Genomic DNA, 22,289 nt, shown 5'->3' with positions numbered 1-22,289 from the left:
CAAAGCAGGAAAAAGGCAACTAAAGTTCAAATCCGTTAGAAGCTGGTCACACGGGATATAGACAGAGCCCCAAACTCAGGAGCAACTTTCCATCTGGCTGAACCAGTAGAGTCTGTGAGTGAAAAAAAAGGAAACACTTGCTAAGACCAGAGAGTAGAGGTGTTGGTAAATGTGAAATTATCAGGCACTCTCAAAAAACAAATTTTAATACTAACCAACATGTTTAACCAGAGATGTGTGGTTTGAAATTCTTTTTACCAAAGACTAATGAAATACTTTTGTTTTTCTTATCTGCCTGCCCGCTTCCTTTTTTTTCCTTCCTTCCTTCCTCCCTCCCTCCCTCCCTCCCTCCCTCCCTCCCTCCCTCCCTCCCTTCCTTCCTTCCTTCCTTCCTTCCTTCCTTCTTCTTATTTTGTTGTTTGTTTAACAAAAGTTATATAAAACCAACTGCTTTAAAGATATGTTTATATGACAAATGTCTATATAGCTAGATGGTGGAGAAGAACTCCAAAGACCATGTTCAATGTTGAGCACCAAGCACGCTATGGGTGTTTCTTAAATATAAAATGACAAATGCTAAATACCTATCTCTCAAATGGTTTCATCTTGAATCTTTTTACCTCTCAAAAAGGTTACTACAGTTTAGATAAGAGCAGTTTCAGGAAGGCCATACCCAGCCCTTCCCTATAGATTTAAATAGTCTTTACAAAACCTTTTCAAAAATATTTTTTTCTCTAAACCTAAATCATGTAGGGTTGATTTGTACATGTTTTGTCATTGCTCTACGTTTGAGTGTCCTTGTTCTTATTAATGCAACAGACTGGCTGCATCGAATCCCATCATAGTGATAGGTATACGTTAGCTTTCTATGGGAAAAAGCAAATAGCCTTTATCACAAATTAAAGGCACAGCTATTTTTATGCCATTTGTTACCAACTTAATGATAACATGTAACATGGGATGGTTATATAATTATTTTATATAGATTTTCTTTTTATAAGTTATTCTCTTAATCTTTCTAACATATATACAATATACATTTATTTATATATACCCCTGATAAATCTTGTTTTAAAGGTAAAACATCAACTCCTTTCAGCCTTCTGGTGAATATCAAGGCTGCCAGTATTTCATAACTCCACTAGAGAAATGATGGTTAAGTGCATCTTACCAGAATTTTTTCAACACTCTATCCTTGGTCTGCAATCACCTCAGGTTCATTTTTCTTGTTTTACTAACATTTAAATATATATTAATTGTTTATATCATGTCAGTAGGAAATCTAAAAAACAAGAAAAAGCCCACAACAATAGCTAACATCTATCATCATGTTCAAAGCAGGAACCTTTGCCTAAGAGACAACCTTACTGGTAGGATATAAAGGGGATATTGCAGAGATGCAATATTCTCTAGGTTTTTTTGTTTGTTTTTTTGGGTATGTACTAACATGAAAAATCTTTACTTTGCATTATCATCTTAGGTGATGATCATTTCTTATCCATGAGACAGAACAGTTGTACTGATTCTTTCTAAAAAACCCATGATGCATGGCTTCACCTCTTTTCAGATACAGTTTCATTACAAAGCCTTCCCTCTTTCCAGCAATACTGCTTCAGGGTGGGGAAATAGTACTTTGTAAGAAATTACTTTTATTATTATCATCTCCCCCACCTCTATGCTGAGCCCTGCACTCTTGTCCTCAATCTCAAGTCATCTACAAGCTGGATAGGAGGGGGAGAATGTGGACCAGGAAGACCTCCACAAAACCCTCTGGCATTTCTGTATTGTTTGACTGCTTACTGGCATGAAATAGTTGTTCATTCTACCTTTTGCAATTCTTTAAAACCTAGTGGCATAGATTGAGACACAGCACTATTGTTTTACAAGACATCTACTGTATCTACTTTTGTTGGGATAAATACCCAGTAATTGCTGTCATAGCAAGAGGACCAGCACGGGTACTACTATTCACAGTGTTGCTTTTGTTGTTGTCTTTTTTTTTTTCTTTTGTTTTGTTTTTTCTTTTTTCTTTTTTCATATTATCTTAATCTACAGCGTAAATTATTATATATACACATTGGAACCAGTTAATGCCCTTACAATGTATAGTTGTTTCATAAAGCGGGAAAGACAATGCAGAGGGAAACAGGTGCCCAAAAGCACAGTCACAAAGGCTTCAGAAGTTCTAGATACCACTACAAGTCAATGCTGGAGATCACTTCTAAAACAATCAATGTTCAAGAGGAATGCTTTAATTTGGAGAAAATACCACCCCCTCCCCTCCCACCCCTAGACCTCCGCCTTTTTTTTTTTTTTTTTTAAATAATCTTTTCAATTCACTATCAAAAGTCCTGGCTCTTCAGATAGACTTTAAACTATAAATAAACACTGCATAGTTCTCTTTTGTTTTTTTGTTTTTTGTTTTTTGAAAAATTATTGCAGTACAAGTACTCCCATTTGGAACTCAGTAAGGAGCAAACAGCACAGGAGTGTGGGCGGTCCGAATAGGTCCAGGAGCTGGCCGCAGGAGTGCTGGCGGGAGCGCGGAGGTCTGGAACAGTGTGGCCGCTGGAGCAGTTCGGAGACTGAAGGGGGAGTTCACGGCCACTGCTGCAGCGGCGGCCGCAGCTGCCAGTGGGTTTGGTAGAATCCGTGGAGCCAATGGCTTTGAAGGTTCTTTTGAAAATACTAATTTTACCTGCAAGGGAGAGAGAAAAAAAAGGGGGGCAGAAGGACAGGAGTTGGGGCATCTACCCTTAGAATCCAAAATGATGGGCAGCTTTTAAAATGTAGCAGAAAACAACTACAAAGATAAAATCACACAATAAAAATAATAGAAGTGTCAATAAAAATAATGGAAAGTGTAGAACATCTTTCCTTTGAAAGAGCTGGAAGATCACTTGAAGATGACCAACTTAGGATGTTGAAAAGTCCTCCAGGAAAATACTCAGCAACCTTATTTTATTTTTCTTCATCAATATACCTCCTGAGGAAAGTATTCATGTTGAGAAAAAAAAAAGTATGGAATCTTTACTCTACTCTACACATACACATTAACTGTCAGGGAATAGATACTTTAAAAGAGAGATTTATTAATGCTCTCAACTACTATTAGGCTATCCAAGTGTGTAAACTGGGGAGCACAGCAAGGTGCGAGGTATTAATGAAGAGAAATAAAGATAACAAAATTCCACTTTCAAGGAAGAAACTTACCTCCCCCCCAAATCTGCCATGTTCTGCTTCCTCTTTGTGCAAATGGTGACAACATTCTCTCAACACTGCTCTACAAAACTGGTTCATTCTTTGGCTGGTAGCATTAGTAAGATGGCTGTTCTCACAGAAAGAATGTCTCCCATTTATGGAAACAGTAACATAGTGAGAGCTAGGAAGGAGGTTTTGGATGGTAACATTAACACAATTTGACTTCCCTGTTTATTTAAGAACCATTCACTTGATTGTTGAAAGCTGCATCTATGCTGGTCAGAAATAGCACTCAAAGTTAGGACTAGTGGTGCTGAAACATCAGCTCTGTGCAGAATTCACAGCCTTTCAATGCAGCTAAAATTGCTTCTGTACAAAAGAGTAAAGTGACTTCATTTGCATAAAAATGGGTGATGCTACTAAATTAATTGGGTCAACTCTTACTGAGGGCTCATAAGAGATGATTGCAGTTTTCCTTTAACTATATTTTCATGTGCCAGCAACACACAATAGCACCAATTATTAATAAGACCTATTTTGAAGAAAACAGATTTCAAAATGCACAATTCAGCACATAGTATAGATCAGTTGTTCTTAACTTTTCATTGAGGCCTGGGTCTCCCTGATGAAAGCTATGGTCAATTCAACCAGGAAAACAAAAACAAAAGCAAAAAACAAAAAAACAACGAAAAACTCCACATGGTCATAAATATTAGCTTGAGATTATCAGGTTTCACAGATTTCCCCTAAATTCCTAAAAAAAAAATCCAGGTCAGGACACTAATACTAGTGTGTTCACTATTCTAAAAGGTATATTTGGGGTAATTGGAAGAGGGCATCTCCCAGGAAGAATTTCCCCAGGCCTTAGATACTATTCTTGGTGTAATAATTAAATAAAATCAGTCATGCCGTTGGACTGTGCTACTTGAAATTCAAAACTGTTGAGGGTATCAACAACACCAGTGCTTTGTCCCTTGAAGATATTAAAAAGGAGATGTGAGAACTTGCTTTTCACTGCCCTTTCCTAAAATTATCCACTAACATCAAGACCAGATTTCATGTGATTACTTTCCTGACTCAAGAGTTTGGCTTTACTCCCTTCCCCAGGCTCTGTCATTAACCAGAGCCCAACTCCAAAAGATACAGGTATCGGACAGTGGCTAAACGTGGCAAACCACCCAAACAACTCACGAAACTAATAATTCTATTGTTGGAGTAGGGGTTGGACTTTCCAATCAATTGTTTGTCATGACTTAGGTAACTTCCATGTATTTCATTCAGTAATTAACCAAAAAAAAAAAAAAAAAAAAAAAAAGTCAAGTTCCGCAGACTATGGAACATTCAAGATCACTGTTGTTTGGGAATCAACGATGACACTCACCCCCAGTGGATGTGCTGCCTTCTGTAGTTTGTTGTAAGGACTGTATTTAGGTTTCGGGGGCTTCCCAGCAGCTCTGTCTTTGTGCCTTCTACTGCTAATGTGCTATTAAAAGCAATTAAAAATGACAGCTTTAAAAAAAAAATCCCCAAACCCCCCTCATAAATATTGTTTTAACCTGAGGAAGGATATTAATTATTTTATACAAGTTGCAGGAAGACGAAAACAAAAGAGCATGCACTTTTGTCCTTGGATTCTGATGGCTTGAGGATATATCTTTTTATGCTACTCATTTTAGTTTATTTTTAACAAATAGAAGGCTCTTCTTTTCTCCAGCCTTTCTCTTTATCGCTGCACAAATCTCCTTTTTAAAAATGTACAAAGGAAAGGAATGTCTAAAGGAATTTTATGTGCAAATAAACAAAGATGCCCAGGCAGGCATGAATTTATTTCCATACTAATACTTATCCTCACATTTGTACAGCCAAATGTCAACTCCTAAAATTCTAAAGATAAATAACAAAGGTGCATAAAATGACTACAATATTGCACATATGGATATAAAACACAACACAATATGGGGGTTGGGCCTTAGATTGGCAACGTCTAACTAATCTCTTTGGAAGACTATTCACAGTAAAAGTGAATGCAATAGGATTAGTCATCCCTTTAGCAGGTGGCTGCAGGATTTAGAAATACAGTACAACACCATGTAATAAAGTACATAAAATAAAAGAATAGAACAGTATAAAATTAGCTATAACATGTAAATATCTAAACAAGTAAAAATGGAACATTGCAATCTGACCTTTAAAGAAAATCAACACTTTTGAGTGGGAAACCTGGTAGAGAAAAGACCTAATACCCCTTTTCCTCCCACTCTTCAGAAATAAGAATAGTACAAATTCACTTCAGACATTTTCTGAAAGGACTTAGAAAATATTACATTTTACTATTTCCTTGGCAACTAAAATAGGCATAAATAAATAAGGACAGTGAGTAGAAGATTAAGTGGATGGATGAATGAATGGATGGGTGGGAGAAAAAAACAGGAAAGAAAGGGAACATAGGAAGCACACACATTCTGCTCATCAGGATGTCCCCTATCTGTTGTTTTCATTTCTAGAATATGTGCTGTCTACCTGTTTAAGTTGTGTTTCCGAGTTGACGTGCACATCACAGATTTCACAGTGAAACGTTTTGTTTTGCAGACCTGTGTTTCCCTTATTAACTGGTCCTTTGCCTTTCACGCCTGCCCTAGGAAAGGCTTTGATAGTCCCACTTCCATTCCGGGCTTCTAGCATGGTTTTGTGCTTAGTACCTGCCAGGAAGATTTAGAAAAAAAGAAAGAAAGAAAAAAAATCTTAGCTAGTATATGCCTTTAAGAAATGATACAGTAACAAAATGTGATGTCTAGTTTTAGAGCAGTTCTTCCAGGGATTACCACTGAAATATGCTTAATTTAGAAGACAAGGTGCTCTGACCACTTTACATAACATTACTTAACTACTCATATTTTTACAATGTCCCACATAACAAACCGGCACCATTTAATAGAGCCCCTACACTCCAGAGTCCCGAGATGAAATTAAATGGGTGTGACTTCGTTTCATTTCCTCTTGATGCTAATAAGACATAAATGATAGCAGATGAGGAAGAGTGATTTAGTTGCTAAAGGTATATAGTTGGAGGTGATGTGTAACAAATGTAATCAGTTTAAACATGGTGTGTTTACAGAAGTGGCACTAATTAAAGACCCACTTTCGAAACAGAATACAAACAAGCTTTCTTGGCTGTCTTTTAGGTTCAAAAAGGAACAGCAAGAGTATAAAGATCTTGATGCCTGGAAAAAAAAAAAAAAAAGCCCTATTAGGATAGTAAAGGTCACACTGATTGGTCATGTCATTTCAAATGTAAAAACAAATGACCAAGAAGATGAGTGGTGAAAGGATAAGCAGAGACACTATACACAAATGCTTCTTTTTAATAAACCAGTAACATCTGTGGACTCTCACTCAAAACTAGTGTAACTCCAGTTATTAACACTTGTTTTTTTTTTTTTTAACTTTTTTTAACTACTAGAGTTCATGAATGGGAGTTTTCTCTCAAAATTTTGTTCACAATTTTCTTTTTCTTAGCATTGAATAGTTAATTCTTTATTTTTCTCACTTAGCCATATGTTTTGCTAAGAACTTTTCTCTTGTCATCATTTATGTACTTTCTGCCATTCCAGGTACTTAAATCCTTTTTAGTGGTTTCTCTTTCCTACTTGTATTTATTAGATTGTTATCAGCACTGGAAGCATAAAAAATAAGATTCTCAACTTCAGATTCCTGGACTGGCCTCCCAGAATCATTGACTATGAATGAGGAAAACACATTGAGGGGCACACTAGGTCAGTGCCAATCACCATCACTTTAAATAAGAGGTGATGAATACACAGAACAGGTTTACTGGCACGTTTCTCTCTTTCAGAACGATTGCAACTTCACTGAAGCCAATATTAAAAAATGTATATTCCTGCAACATAGACTCCCCACTTTGCAAGTCCACCCACCTTGCAATAGACACAAACACTTTTTACTCTGCAGATGGTGTAAGTCAGTGTAGGGCAAAACAATGCTCTAGTGAGCAAGATATATTTATTTATATATATACTTTGTGTCACAGTGTTTGTGTGTGTGTGTGTGCATGCTGCGTGTATGTGTCTAGATGGTTGTCCAACCTTCTTTATCCCAACAGGTGATTTTATCAAAATATTTCTTTTCCATGCAACTTCTTCAGTCAAACTGAGAAGAATTTCTGGGCTGATTTGGCTTATCAATGCTTAAGAAGTAGTCATTAGGAGAATGACACTTATTCTGACTTTCTGGAGGGACTCTTGATCCACCCTGGTTAATATCTTTTTTTGTTTGTTTGTTTGTTTTTTTTTAAAGATTTTATTTATTTATTTGAGAGAGAGAGAATGGGAGACAGAGAACATGAGAGGGAGGAGGGTCAGAGGGAGAAGCAGACTCCCTGCCGAGCAGGGAGCCCGATGCGGGACTCGATCCAGGGACTCCGGGATCATGACCTGAGCCGAAGGCAGTCGCTTAACCAACTGAGCCACCCAGGCGCCCCTCACCCTGGTTAATATCTTTTGTAACTGAGAGGCTTACTGTTACCCTAGAAGATGCTGAATAGAAGTGGCAGATAATCTTTGGACCTTAATGATAATAAGGCCATGAACACTGACCACAGCTGACTTGCTTAAATGAATTTTTCACTCGAAACGTGAAACAGATGTCTCGATGAAACAAGTTTTACCTAATTCTCTTCCTGAACACAGAAACATGGATTAGACCTGGGCTTCTTGAAGGTAACTCCTGGGTTTTGCTCATACTGTATTCTCAGTGCCTGACACATAGTAGATACAACTCAAGTATTAAATATTAATAAAGAGCAATGAACAGATATTTGTAAAGAGCATTGTGAGCTCAGACTCAGGAATGGTAGCAGTCAGAGATTGCTTCCATTAGCTATGTACATTTCTTTGTGCCTCAGTGTCCCCAGCTGTGAAAAAGGAAATTATCTGCTCTACTGAAGTGTTGCATTAAATGCATTTATTGTTTTAAGGGTTACTTTTGGCACTTCCATATGCTCTCAATAAATTTTAGTCAATTCTCTTTTTCTTAACAGTGCTGGTTTTGTTTAAGCAAAAATTTGGAAATCTCTAAATCCTTTAGAAGTTAGTAAAATCTATCCTTTGATAACTGCCTTTTCTGTATATTAAAACTTAGTGAGGGATAGAATAAGCTCTGTCTAGGGATAGAAAAGCTCGAATGAGCCTAGTGAAAAATATCAAATGTTACCATTTCAAGTTATTGCCAGAAAAATTTACCCAAATTCATAATAAGCATTAACTATAAAACATTTCAAATTTTTTTTAATTATATAGAGAAAACCATCAAAATCAGCTAAGCAAAGCATTACTTAATAGAATGTTTTGGGGAGATTTCTTTGAAGAAAAAGACAAAACATTTTTTTTGTATTATCTGTGTCTATAACATACAACTAAAAGGAGACTTCCAGATCTTTTGAAAAGAGTATGTCCTCTTAAGTTGTTTTCAATATTCTTAGACTGTTTTGTGAATCATGCTAGTAAGCTTAGAACTACTTCTCTCAAATTCTAAAAAAAAAAAAAAAAAAAAAAAAAAAAAATGCAAAGCAGGAGTGCTCATATTTAAATCCTGCATTCCAATGTTATGGAATATAAATCCATTAACTGCAACTTTAGTGAAAAATAAAGAGAGAAAGCAAATGAAATAACACAACCAATCCCCAAATAATGTTAGCAGCAACTGTGGTCATACTAATAATCATGCCATAATAATTCATCCTTACAAGGTGCCATATGGCCTCTTAGCTCCATTAGAGAGAGACTGAGAGAGAAAGAGAAAAAGAGACAGCGAAGTCCAAAGAGGACAGTCGACTTGCCCAGATTCACGTAGAATTGTTATTTGCGGATCTGAGGTAAAAATGGTCTGATCACTTCAAGCTTGTTCCATTGTAACATAGAAGAAGAGGTGGTGTTTGATGGAAGCTATAGTCTCAAAATCAGTTTATGATTAAGAATATATTTTTTTAAGATTAAAAGAAAAAACATAAATGCACAAGTTTACATTCAGAGCTATAGGCCTTATTACATGCATAGAAGGTGTTTCTGAAGGGGGAAAAAAAAGAGAGAGAAATACATAGAATCACAATTTAGATGCAAAGGACACATCTCCCCACCCTACAGCCTGGTTGCTTCTGAACAAAATCAGCCTGCAAACCTGGTTCCCTGAAAAAAGGCCCAATCTTCACAGTGGCTTCCTACCATCTAGCTCTGAAAGAAAGCAGAGAACTCTGCTAGTGATATTGGAGAGGAGGGGGTCAGTGTGGAGGCAGTGATTGTGGTCTGCTGTGGGTGCAGGTAACACAGGATCCATTACAGAGAATTAGAAAATAATTAAGTGGACTAAAACAGACAGTCGGCTTTCCACTAGCACCATGAACTGGCAACTCTAACTAATGTCCGTGATAAAGGACTGCTTCCCAGAACACGATTTGTCTATATTCTGTTTGTACTATTGAGATTTTAGCATATATTAAATTAGCCCATTGTCTAACTTATTCTATACTAAACATCATATGCTACATGGAAATTAATTTGTAGACCTCTCCATTATACCGTGGGCCACAGACACACAGGAATTCAGCTACGGGCTCTTGTTTCATTAGCAAGTCCGTAACAGTTTGAAATCATTCAAGCTCACAAAGGCTGCAGTTTGTGCATTCAACCCCTGCGGTACTCTGTATTTTTAATGTAAACAGTAGATCATAAATGAACAATGAGATGATAGCACCATGATTGTAAAGATGAAGCCACAGAATTTGAGCTAACTCAGTTCTGTCATCCTATCTGACCACTGGACCTTTTTATGTTTAAAACAGTGAAACACAGTGTGAGCCAGTGTCACGGCTTTGTTTGGCAAGTTCCAGTTGCCCACGTTGGTAACTGCCGAGTGATGCACACGGCACTGGCTGCTTCCCTTCCCTGTTCCCTCTTCCCACTTCCTTACCCGTGCCCCTGGCCTCCCCTAAAAGCCATTTGCTCTCAAATCCTGGTCTCAGAGTCTGCTTCTAATGGAACCCAAACTAAAACACACCATACTAATCCTATGATGAATCCTACAGCAGATATTCTTTTTGTGACAGGCAAGTGAGCCTACAGAGATCCTCTCTCCTTTACACCCCCCTCCCCCGGGTTTCCCCACATGGGATCCTAAGGGAATGTTGCAGGAACCAGTGCACAAGGGGCAGTTGTTTGAATATGGGAACGACTGCATTCGCCATCCACACGTAGAGGACGTCCCAGACACAACACGCCTCCCACTGGGGCTTCAGTTACAAAGAAGAGAGCTGAATCTGCAGATCAAAAATGGTGCACAAAGGGGGTTAAAGAGAATTTACTTGTGTATCTTCACTTCTTCCTTTGCCACCTCCAGTTCTGGCCCAATTGGCCAATGCAAGTCTCGGGGGAGGCCTAAAATAAGCACCGGGCCTGGACGCTGGAAAAAGATCTCTGATGTAGGAAGGGAAATGCAGGGATAAAGAAACCAAGCTTAGACAGAAGGGGGGTATAGTCCCCTGAGCAGGCTGAAGGTTTGAAGGGGACACCCCTATAAAACAATTCCTGTAAGGTTTCACTGCATTTACCACCTTAAACTCCCAGATAAGATGGTTAGAATAGTTCTCAGCTCTGCCTGCACAGTACTTTTGAGGGTTTTTTTTGTTTGTTTTTGCTTCTTTTCTTTTCCCAAACACTATAGCTTCTAGGCCTGGATGTATAATAAATCTGAATCCCTGAATATAGGAAATATATACATGACATATACATATATATATATATATGTATATATATATATATATATATGACAATTACTTTCTACACAGATGGCTTTTTAAAAAATAGAGGATAAACACTTTTAAGATATTTTTATTTTTATTTATTACTTGTCTTTCTATTTTCCTTCTATATTTATTTCTTTAATTAAAATATTTAAAATTTATATATATATATAAAGTGACATGGGTGAATATGCTTTTAAAGCTTTGTGGGCATTTCCGACACACAAAGCAGAGATGAGGATTGTAGAATTGGAATATGAAAAATGTTGACCTGATACGACATAATGAAATAACTAATTATTCTTTGCTTCTTAATCAGATGTTTCTGACAAGAATTCAGGAAGGACATCTAAATTCTTGATAAATTAACTCCAGCCTCAAAGGTATGCTTTATTTGTCAAAGCTGATCCCTCCTCAAAATGAATGTGTTTCTCTCTCACTCTGCAGAATGATCAAGAATTCTTGAGAAATAAATGGACTTTCAATGATGTTTTTGCTCTCCAATTATCTGACATTCCTGAATAATGTAATTGCATGAGTAAAACATGAGGCATGTCTGCACAGTATAGATTTTGACTTGGGGCCAGATCTTTTTCTGTATTTCTCAGCCTCTGAACTGATGAACTCCCAGACGGTGACAACTAATGTTGCATGCGGCGGGGGGGGGGGGAGGAAGAAGATATGTGCTGAAGGCATTGCTCTCCATCTGCAACTACTCCCTTAGCACACTGAAGTCAATACTTGAACATTACCATGCAGCACAGTGATTGGCCAGTGACAGCCGACATAAAGCTGCAGTATTAACCCAGGGTATGATTTACAAATGATTCTGTTCCTATTGTAATTGCTGACAGGGTCCTGGCAATGAACTTGGCCTTTTAAAGGAAATCTAGGGCCAAAGGGCTGGCTAAAATCTCAGGCAGGATATATATACAATTATTTGTATCAATATATCGATATAATCTAGATTTTATTGATAGATAATATAGATATAGATATATAGATTTAGACTCTCTTTTTGTATTTACTTATCTAGATAGATAGGTGTAGGTATAGATATATAATATCTATGTAATATCTTTCTATACATACAAATATACAGTAGATGGATAGAATTGCAATATATTGGGGAAGCATTTCATCCTGGCTTATCGGTATGTCCTGTTAAGATATGTCAAGTTTAGTGTTTAAGTTAGAAAGACCTAAGTTTAAATCATGGCTCAGCCACTTAGTTGGTCATGTGCCTTGCCTGAGCCTCAATCGAATAGCAAGAATAGTATCTTTAGGTTGTCACAAAGAGTAAATGAAATATTACATGCAGAGAACATACCTCAGTGGTTGCCCATAATAAGCACTTTCCATTTAACTGTCCCGGCAATATAGATTTAGCCCAGTTGGCATCATTTTGCCATAAAAACCATAATGGAGAGGTTTTAGCTAAAAGCTCATGGAATTATGGAACCAAATTTTGCAACTATATCATTGAAAAAACTTCAGAAAACTTCATTTAGAAGCCAGTGCATGGGAGTACATAGCAGTTTCGAAATCAAATAAATGCAAAGCTTATACTTCAGTATTATATTTTACTTTATCTCCTAATGTTTAATAACACCTGTGCACACACACACAGACACACATCCATAAACACAAACACAAGCACATCAAGGCGCAGGAGCCCTGCAAGTCCTCATGTAAATGACACTTTGCATGTCATTTTTATTTTTTAATGGTTAATGACTTCCATGTAATAATTGCCAGTTTTCCGCCACCCCTTTGTCCCCTGCTGCAAAAGATACAATCCATTCAGAGGAAGATAATTGCAGAGCTGTTGAGACAGAAAAGAAATCACCACATCTCACCACTGTTGTGCGCCTCCAGCTGCGAGGCGGAGTTGACAGCAACCTTGCATAGCGAACAGTAAAGAAGTCGTTTTGCCTTTTCTTCCTCAGTCTCCGTGGAAGGACATGAGCTATTGCCAGTGGCTGTCGTGGGGCTTTTTTCCACTTTGGAGGTGATCTCAGTTGTCATAACACTGCTTTTGCGAATTTCCACAGTTGTCGTTGATATTGCTGGTGTCCCTGCGGTACTGTCTGCATTCCAAATAGCATAGGGAAGAAGGGAAAAACAGTGGTATTATCCTTCCCTATTTAGAAATGTATCACTAATATTGCATTCTGCTGATAATGATAAGAGCAGCCAGCAATTGCTCCTTGTCGACCATGAGTCAATCATCTCATGAAGAAATTCGCATAGATGGCCACATGTAGTTGCTTATATTGATATAAACCATACAGACGATTCTGAAAAATACACCCAAATACACTCACATTTTTTCTGTGGGGCAAATAAACATACCAACAGATTTCTCTTGTTAACATATGGCCTTAGTAAAATAGTCTTTACAATGCATTGTACATTGTATGCATCCATTTCGACACAGATGGCTTTAAAAAATAGAGGATAAACACTTTTAAGATATTTTTATTTTTATTTATTACTTGTCTTTCTATTTTCTTCTACATTTATTTCTTTAATTAAAATATAAGTACTGATCCTTTTCTATAGGCTTGTGCAAAAACAAAAGAAAAAGAAAAGAAAAAAAATGGAACTCTGATGACATACTGGTCTGTTCAGGGATCAACAATTTAGAAAATCACTGTCCTATTTACAAAGAGTCATATATTCAATGCCAGGTACAAAAACTCTGGTCTGGCATATTTATTAAATGCATGCTCTGTACCAGGCTGTGTTCATAGAGTTTGTTACACAGTATTCCAACATCAATGGTCACTCTACAAGAAACTCACAGTCTGGTCACACCATGTTAATGTCACATCATCGTTTTAAAAGTCTGATGACCATGAAAGTGTTGATATACTAGAACCCTACAACCCTTCTGGCTCCGAAGTCTGATTCTAGATCTGGAGGGGTCAATCTCTAAAGCAAAACTCCTTTATCCTAACTTCACTTGGGTACACACAGCTCCCATTCCGAAGACGACAATTACCAATTACTGTTAGCAATGCTTGCCATATCCAGTAACAAACTGCAAGGGAGCTCTAATGCTCCTATCCTTTCTACTTTTCTACTCCTTACTCTGCCTCCCAGCTGGATGGTTCTTAACCTCCTATTCAAAATATTCCCAGGCTGTCTCTTTAGCCACACCTGCTCTTGGAACTGTTTTTCATTCCAGATGCTGCCATGGTCATTAAAGCCACACTGAAAAGTTCATAATAAATGAATTAGGCAGTGGTTATAAGGGACAGTGGTCTGCCTGCAATGAAGTGTTGTCCTCATAAATGCTTACTTCTTATTAGATTATATTATCAAGAGTTGATTGCAGTTACAGGATGCCCTTTAACTTGGATATCTCCTTTGATCCAGATATAGAGGTGGGAGTTTAGATGAGATTGGTATGGCTTCGTTCCCAAATACAGCATCAGAAACACTAGTCAATAAGAAGAGAAATGGGCTCTTGTTGAGGGCTGTTGTATAAAACAATTCATCTGGATCTTATCTCCTTTGCCTGACACTTCATACATGTTTAATCACTTATTTAACTGCTAAGATCTTCGAGTAAGCCTACTTTAGTGTTTTGAAGAATATCCTTCAACCATGTAAAGAGTCATGCTGCTCATCAGTTTTTCATGACTAGAGAAAAATAAATAAAATTACGCTAATGCCAGGTTTTGCCACCAGAATACATTTATTCCCTCAAACGTTGACAGGTCCATTTCCTGTTTAATTTTTACTTATCTCTTGAAGTGCCAATGTTAAAATATCAGGTAATAGCAAGAAAATATTTCTGAGAACCTAGATACGGCATCAAAAGCAATGACTACTGTAAGATAGTCTAGTAGCTATTCATTGCTCCCAACAAACCAGAAATGATTGAAAGCATGTGCATATGTGTCTATGAATAAATAACAAATGCCCAGTTAATTTGCTAAGTGTTTTATATACATAATTTCATTTAACCTTCACACAAACTTGTACAAATGAGGAAATTCCAGAAATTAAGGACATTTCCCAAAGTCACAGAAATAGAATATGGTGAGTCAGGGCAAAGTATTTTATAGATTGAAAAAAATCAGGGATTAAAAAAAAATGTTGTGGATGATACTCTTGGCCATGACTGTGACACATGGTAAGGTCACAAAGTAAGGTGACAAACAGCAGTAGGCAAAAACTACTAAATTGGTCTTACAATCAGCTCCATGGGGAGTGACAACCATAAATTAGGTATATTTAAACTTTGTGTGGCTACATGCTGGAGCCAGTGTGATACTCTGGCTATTTATTTCATTTAAATCCAAGTAAGGATATCCCTAGTAAAACCCTACTTCTAACAACTTTTCCTCTGGATTGACTATGTTTATCTCATGTCTTGATCTGATAACTGTGCATAGCATAGATCATAGTAATCCTAAACCAACTTCCCTGTTTACAGTGAAATTCATAAGAAAAATATAGAATAAACAAAACCATGGATCTTCTAATCCCTGTGACAGCTACATTAGTATTTTTTCTAACCTCAGAGGATAATTAGATAATTTAGACCAAGGATGCCACAAGATTAGAAAAGCCAGATTCTCTATGCCGAGGGCTTAGTGAAGTACTAACATTTCTTAAGGCAAGTTCTTTGCATGAGATGGGTTTAGGGCAATTAGTATCAAAATGCTTAACTTCTGGCCCTTCTGCTTTGGTGCTTTAGACCTCATAGCTGAGTACAAATCTGTTTTTTTTTTTTTTTTCCACAATTTCGCAGTTAATTTGAGAGAAATACAAACAGTTATATTTTTCACTTTAAATTTAATAATAAATCTTGTATCCATAGGTAGGATTACTATTAATTTATAACAGTGGATTTTTCAGTTACACTTCATTTATCAGTGGTGAGGGAACTTTTTCATGGAAAAAGTAAGGTAAGTATGCTTTAAGATTATGCCGTGTTTGAAGAGAATCAACTATGTTATACATTGCCTAGAAAATTACATCTAGCCAAGAGATTTTCCTTAATATGGTACATTAAGTTAGCAATTATACATAATTCTTATCCAACCATAAAAATAGAATCTTCAATGGGTGTTCACATTAATAGCATATATCTTTGATAAGATGTGAGATGAATTACCTCTATATTTCCTCCCCCAAACTCACAACCCCTGTCTGACCATGGGAAAAGCATTCAACAAACCTAAATTTAAAGACATTTTATGAAATTCCTGACCAATAGTCCCCAAAGCTGTTAAGGTCATCAAAACTAGGAACGTCTGAGAAACTCAAATCTAGATGAGTCTAAGGGGACATGATGTGATGATTATATATAATGTGGTAGCCAGGTTAGGATTCTGGAGCAAAAAAAAAAGGGACATTAGGTAAAAACTTAGGAAATCGGAATAAAACATGGACTTTAGTTAATAACAATGTATCACCATTGGTTCATTAGTTTTGACAAATGCACTATGACCCTGTAAGATGTTAACAGTAAGGGTAAACTGGATGCAGGGCATACAGGTGCCCACTGTAATATTCTTGCACCTTTTCTGTAAATCTAAAACTATTCTAAAATGAAAAGTTCATTAAATTCAAGAAAAACAGAACTATAAACAGTCAACAAATAGTGCATCATGACAGTTACCTGGTAGAATCATGATCAAAAGAGATCTTAGCGGTTTCATGGTATAGCTCTCTTAGTTTTCAGATTAAAAATTTTCAGTAGATTTCTCAAGGTCACATAGTGCTCTAGGGTAGAAACTGGGACTTGAAAGTGCATCTCCTAATTCTAAATTAAGTGCTTATTATCCTGTGTTGCAATGACTCATGTATTCAAACTTGATTCCATCAACATTTATTAAGCAGCTATTTTGTGCAAGATTCTATATATACTAAACCACTGAGGGTGAGAAGGCTGATAAATATCCATCATGGTTTATGAAGACATCTCATGATGACTTGAAATGATAATAATAAAGTTAAATCTTTAATCAGTTTTATGCATTGCTATATTCTTGCACTTACACTTGGCATGAGAAAGATACTCAAATATTTATTAAAAGAAAACAGTAAGTGAATGAATAACAATTACAACTAATGATTATTGAATCACTTTTAAAGCATTTAAAAAGTGTGAATTCATTCAATTCTCATAGAAAACTAAGAGGGGCATACCGTTTTTATCCCCATCTTGAGAAGAAATTGAGGTATGGAGAGATTTGGGAACTTGCCCAAAGCCAGAGTTGCCACGTGGAGCACAAGAATTTGAACTTAGTCAGTCTGGCTCAGAAGCATATGCTCTTCATTTATTTTTTATTGCTAAAATTTTGATTTTTTTTTCATAAAAGAACTGACTACATTCTCTTCAGCTAATTCATTTTTTTCCTCTTCAGCTAATTCAAATTGGTCATGATTTATTACGCATGTTTGAAGATAGCACCTTAAAAATTTGACTTTAAAAGAAACTAAACATAGCCTGAGCTAGCGTCAATCATGTTTGTCCAATCATCCATTTATGCTGAAGTATTAAGTTACTGGAATCCTTTTGGGAGGAGGGAGAAAAGAAAAATCAACAGCTCTCAACCTCTTGTGCAAAATGGTAAAAGTAAGCTACATGTCTTACTTTTCTTTTCGTTTCTTTTCTTCTTTTTTCTTTCTTTCTTTCTTTCTTCTTTCTTTCTTCTTTTTTCTTTCTTTCTTTCTTTCTTTCTTTCTTTCTTTCTTTCTTTCTTTTCTTTCCTTCTTTCTCTCTCCCTTCCTCCTTCTTTCTTTCTCTCTTTCTTCCCTCCCTCCCTCCCTCTCCTTTCTTTTTCCTTTCCTTTCCTTTCCTTTCCTTTCCTTTCCTTTCCTTTCCTTTCCTTTCCTTTCCTTTCCTTTCCTTTCCCTTTCTCCCTTCCTTCTTTCCTTCCTTCTTTCCCAAAAGATGGGAAACTGGAATAATGATTCACTTTTCCTAATGTTCCCCAAAGGTGGACTCAGATTTCTTTGCACTCTTCAACCAATGACCCTCTAAGAACAATATATATCACAGGGAGTCAAAAATAATGGGGGCTATTCAGTGGGAAGAAAAAGGTTTGAGATGGTTTGGTCTGTATTTCTGGGCAGTTTTTCTGCTGGTATCCTGTAGCAAATATTCATTATTGCAACTGCCAGTATTTGGACTTGGCATCAAAACAGATTGCTAATATTTTGCGGGATGGGGCTTTAGTTGAGAACAAAAGAAAACTTGTCAGTATTCAGAATGGCCCATTTGTGGCCCTCATCCTTGTGCAAAAACACTGCAAATACCTTTTAAAAATCCATACAGCGTAAGAAAAGATTCCAGAAAATATCAATGACTTGAATTCCAGATAACAAAACAGAACAGCCAAGTTACATGGTCTAGGTAAGAAATTAATTCTCCTAGACACAGACCTCATAACCCAAGTAGGACAACCAGAGCTGAATTATTTAAGTTTCCTCTCAGGTGGTAGGAATTAATATTATGACCCAAAGATGCTCATCATGTTTTCCTGTAGATTAGAAACTCAGAATTATATACAATTTATGTCCTTCCTCCATGTGTGAATTTAAGTCTCACCCAGGCTTGCGAACAAATGAGCAGAACAGCTGCTTCCTCTTAAATATGCTGACATTCTGAAGTATAAAAAGGTGCCTCGTGACAAAAGTCACAAGATTTTATAAATTATTACTGGTGGATTCTTTCCTATGGATTTAATTTAATTTAACTAACATTTATTGAGCATAGTACCACACCGTTAGACCCAGGCAGGAATGACCTCTGCATTGGGTACTGTATTTTTGAGGGCTCCACATATCACAAGCCATTGAAACAAATGTCTATTTTTTTATTTTGTTGATCTTGTAAAAAAGTTGTTTTTTAATATTTTTATTTATTTGTCAGAGAGAGAGAGAGAACACAAGCAGGGGGAGTGGCGGGCAGAGAAAGAAGCAGGCTCCCCGCTGAGTAAGAAGCCTGATGTAGGACTCGATCCCAGGACCCCGGGATCATGACCTGAGCTGAAGGCTGAAGCTCAACCGACTGAACGACCCAGGAGTCCCTTGTAAAAATGTTTTTAGAGAGTTTGATAACCAATTGAGCAAGTGAGAATGATAGGAACGGGAAGTGAGAGCTGGAATGGGTGCCTCAGAGGCCAGCATACAGAGTCAGAGCTTACAAATTTGTGTGGGTATGTATGTGTCTGTATCTGTGTGTGTGCATGTGTCTATGTGTGTTGCCAGGAGGGTGGTTCAGTCGGCTAAGCATCCGACTCTTGATTTCATCTCAGGTCATGATCTCAGGGTCAAAAGATTGAGCCCCTCATCAGGCTTCATGCTGGGTATGGAGCCAGCTTAAGATTCTCTCTCTCCCCCGCCTTCTGTCCCTCTCCCCAAGCTGCTCCTGCTCCTTTTCTCTCTCCTAAATAAATAAATAAATAAATAAATAAATAAATAAATAAATAATGGAGGGGGTAGGAGATCACAGCCTATATCTGGAAACCAGAGGAAGAGGTTCGTTTGTTTATACCCGGCTACATGAAATCACCTAAGCAGACAAAGTCCTTTCCCCAACAAATTCCCTCCCTCCCCTCTGCCGGGATGGTATAAGAAGGGCTTCAAACTGCCTAAAATCCTGAGCTTACAAAATGAGGGTGAGGAGAAAGGGTACCTCCCCCACAGGCTACCTGATTTGGGTGGGTCCAATCACCATCCGAAAGTCCTGGCTTGGGGAGCAGTTTTGCCCTGCCTTTGCCGATCTGTCTTACCACTTGATAGGTCTCAGGTCTGACCCAGGTGAGTAGATCTCTTATCCTTCAGGTTACAGGGGCTAATCCCTGGGGTGCAGGCTGTGGGGCTGCTAGGTGAAGCATCAGGTAGAAAGTGTCAGTATTTACCTGGATGACATTTGCACTCTGGTCTTGGCCCTGAAACTTTTGGGCTGGGCCTGAATGAACCCTCATGTCAGACCCTGTGCTACTCACTGGAGGTGAAGAAATAAACATGGTATAATTTGTACACTCAAGAGTGATTTGGTGCTAATACAATGAGGGAGAGAGGGCAATGGATTTTCTCTCTTTGAGGAGGTTGAGCACGAGGAAGTGCCACTAGGAAATATTAAAAAAATAAGTTGTACTTCACACTTTGATTTTATCATGCTTCCAATGGTGCAAGTGGCATGCAAAAAGTGATTTCCTGTACTTTTTAAATCACAGAGCATGTTCTTGTCCTACAGTGACCTCAATGAATCTCAACGTCCAATGAAACTCTTAATGATTGAGTAATTCTTTCTGCCTTTACCACATTTGAACTAGATTTCCCATGTCTTGCACATATTAGAAATTATAGAAAGGCAAGAGATTTCAAAAACTCACAAAACAAAAATATCAAACTGCAACTTTTGATGCTTCTCAAAGCTGCCCAATCTATGACCTCTTTGAGGCAATTATATCAGGAGTAGATTCATACATGATAATGATTATCTGTTGAACATGAGCTCACTTTATGCCATGTATATCACATGTAGATTAGGATGTAAATTACTTTGATGAAATGTATTTAAGATGGAGTCTATTTCTTTTAAATAGGTGATTTAACTTTTGGATTTGCCTCTTGAAGCCAGGACCAATTAGTTTCATTGGGAATGGTCATTTTTTAGGAGCATCTATGATTTGAGAGGGTAATATTAGATTAACTTTCATAGGATAATTTATCAGAAATTTAGGTTATTCCTACCACTGATTAGAATTTTGGAGTAATAAGCTAGGGAATGAGGTTGCCAGGTTAGCATATAGTTGCAGAAGCCCTCAGAAGGAAGTGATGATTAGGACCAGAGCAAAGAAGGATTGACTTAGGTTGGGCAACTGTAAGTGCAGCTAATGAGGAGGAGGAAGGACTGGAGGATGAGGCCAAGCAGGAGGGACACCAGAGGTCCCTGAAGCTCAGGAGGCTCAGCAGAAACTGTTCAGCCCCCTGAGGAGGTAGGCAGGTTGGAACAGTTGGCCAACCAAAGCGGAGATCTACTTCTATCTCCAAGCCTTACGCCTCCAAAATGTCCTTGTTCTCAAAATGGACCTCCCTAGCTTGAACTGGGATCTCATCAAGTAGAAACAGGTAAAAAACTAGGCAATAGTCACACACACACACACACACACACACACACACACACACCAGGGAAGGCAGAAGATGTAAATGAGTGAAGCAAGGCCCCTGACAACGATAGTATTAGCCGCTGTGGTAAACTGGAGAGCACGCAGCTCTGTAGGAAAGAGGTAGTTCATTATACCACTTCAGTTAGTTCCTGTCATTTTAGAAACACATCTCCAGTTTTGCCAGATGCTTTATTATTTTGATAAAAGCCAAAAAGTTTTATGTAAAATTTCCAAATTATAAGCATTAGCAACTCGTGTGTGTGTGTGTGTGTGTGTGTGTATGCATATAAAATCCTGTGTGGGCCAAAATCTTCTCTGTGTTCTCTCTGAGCTGTGGACTGCCAGTTTTGCAAGGTTGTCTAGGGACAACACAGTGGCTGTGCTTCCAGACACTGCTCATTTCTACAACGGATCAGAGACTCTGGTCCTATGGCTTGACTTAGGTTCTTCCTCAGAAGACAAGGTCTCTGCTTGAAGGAAAGATAAGCTGATTAGAGTTGGTCTTTTTTTTTTTTTTCTTTATAAGACAATTTGCCTTCATTCTTTTCTTTCAAGTCCAAAAGAAGGGGCTGGTTCTAGAGCAGAAACCCTGGCATGTCTTATCAGCTATGTATCAGGTTCATAACTTACTATCTCAGTGATGTTCTTGATTGATAATAGTCACCTCGACAATCTCTATCAATGTCTTACCATGTTGGAGCCTTAGTTTCTAAAAGTCAGGGGGATATATTATACTCCTTTAGTATATATACATACCCCACAATACAACTAGAAAGAGCTTGCTAGATATTTTATAATTGATGCATATAGAGACTGTTGTCAGTAAATTTATTGTTAGGCATTTGCCTTTCTTTCAAAAATTGAGGTCATATCCCTGTAAGTCACCAGACTGAAAATTGGCATAGCAATAAAATAGCAAATCTCTGACCTGCTAACCTAAGTTTTCATCCTTATTTTCATCTTTTTTTTTTAAAGATTTTATTTATTTGATTGAGAGAGAGAGGGGGAGGGAGAACACAGAGGGAGAAGCAGGCTCCCCACTGAGCAGAGAGGCCGATGTGGGACTCGATCCCAGGACCCTGGGATCATGACCTGAGCCGAAGGCAGACGCTTAACCGACTGCCCAGGCGCCC

At 37.7% G+C, this 22,289-nt stretch overlaps 1 protein-coding gene across 2 annotated transcripts in view; it reads right to left on the bottom strand.

Annotated features, from left to right (window-relative positions):
* Window positions 1-626: 626 nt before the first annotated feature.
* The window catches only part of ZNF385D (zinc finger protein 385D), a 932,012-nt gene continuing 910,349 nt past the window's right edge, over window positions 627-22,289 (bottom strand). For both annotated transcript variants that reach the window (XM_034993847.1, XM_034993852.1), the window contains 4 exons: window positions 12,871-13,101; window positions 5,722-5,900; window positions 4,583-4,684; window positions 627-2,698 (listed from right to left, as the gene is read on the bottom strand). In XM_034993847.1, coding sequence (XP_034849738.1) covers window positions 2,465-2,698; window positions 4,583-4,684; window positions 5,722-5,900; window positions 12,871-13,101 — 746 coding nt within the window. In that variant the 3' untranslated portion in view covers window positions 627-2,464. The remainder of the gene's footprint in view (window positions 2,699-4,582; window positions 4,685-5,721; window positions 5,901-12,870; window positions 13,102-22,289) is intronic.

Source organism: Mirounga leonina, unplaced genomic scaffold, assembly GCF_011800145.1.
Source record: "Mirounga leonina isolate KUSES-001 unplaced genomic scaffold, KU_Mleo_1.0 Mir_115, whole genome shotgun sequence".
Classification (NCBI taxonomy): domain Eukaryota; kingdom Metazoa; phylum Chordata; class Mammalia; order Carnivora; family Phocidae; genus Mirounga; species Mirounga leonina.
The sequence above is the reverse complement of the archived record's forward strand: the minus strand, read 5'-3'. Positions and strand labels throughout refer to the sequence as shown.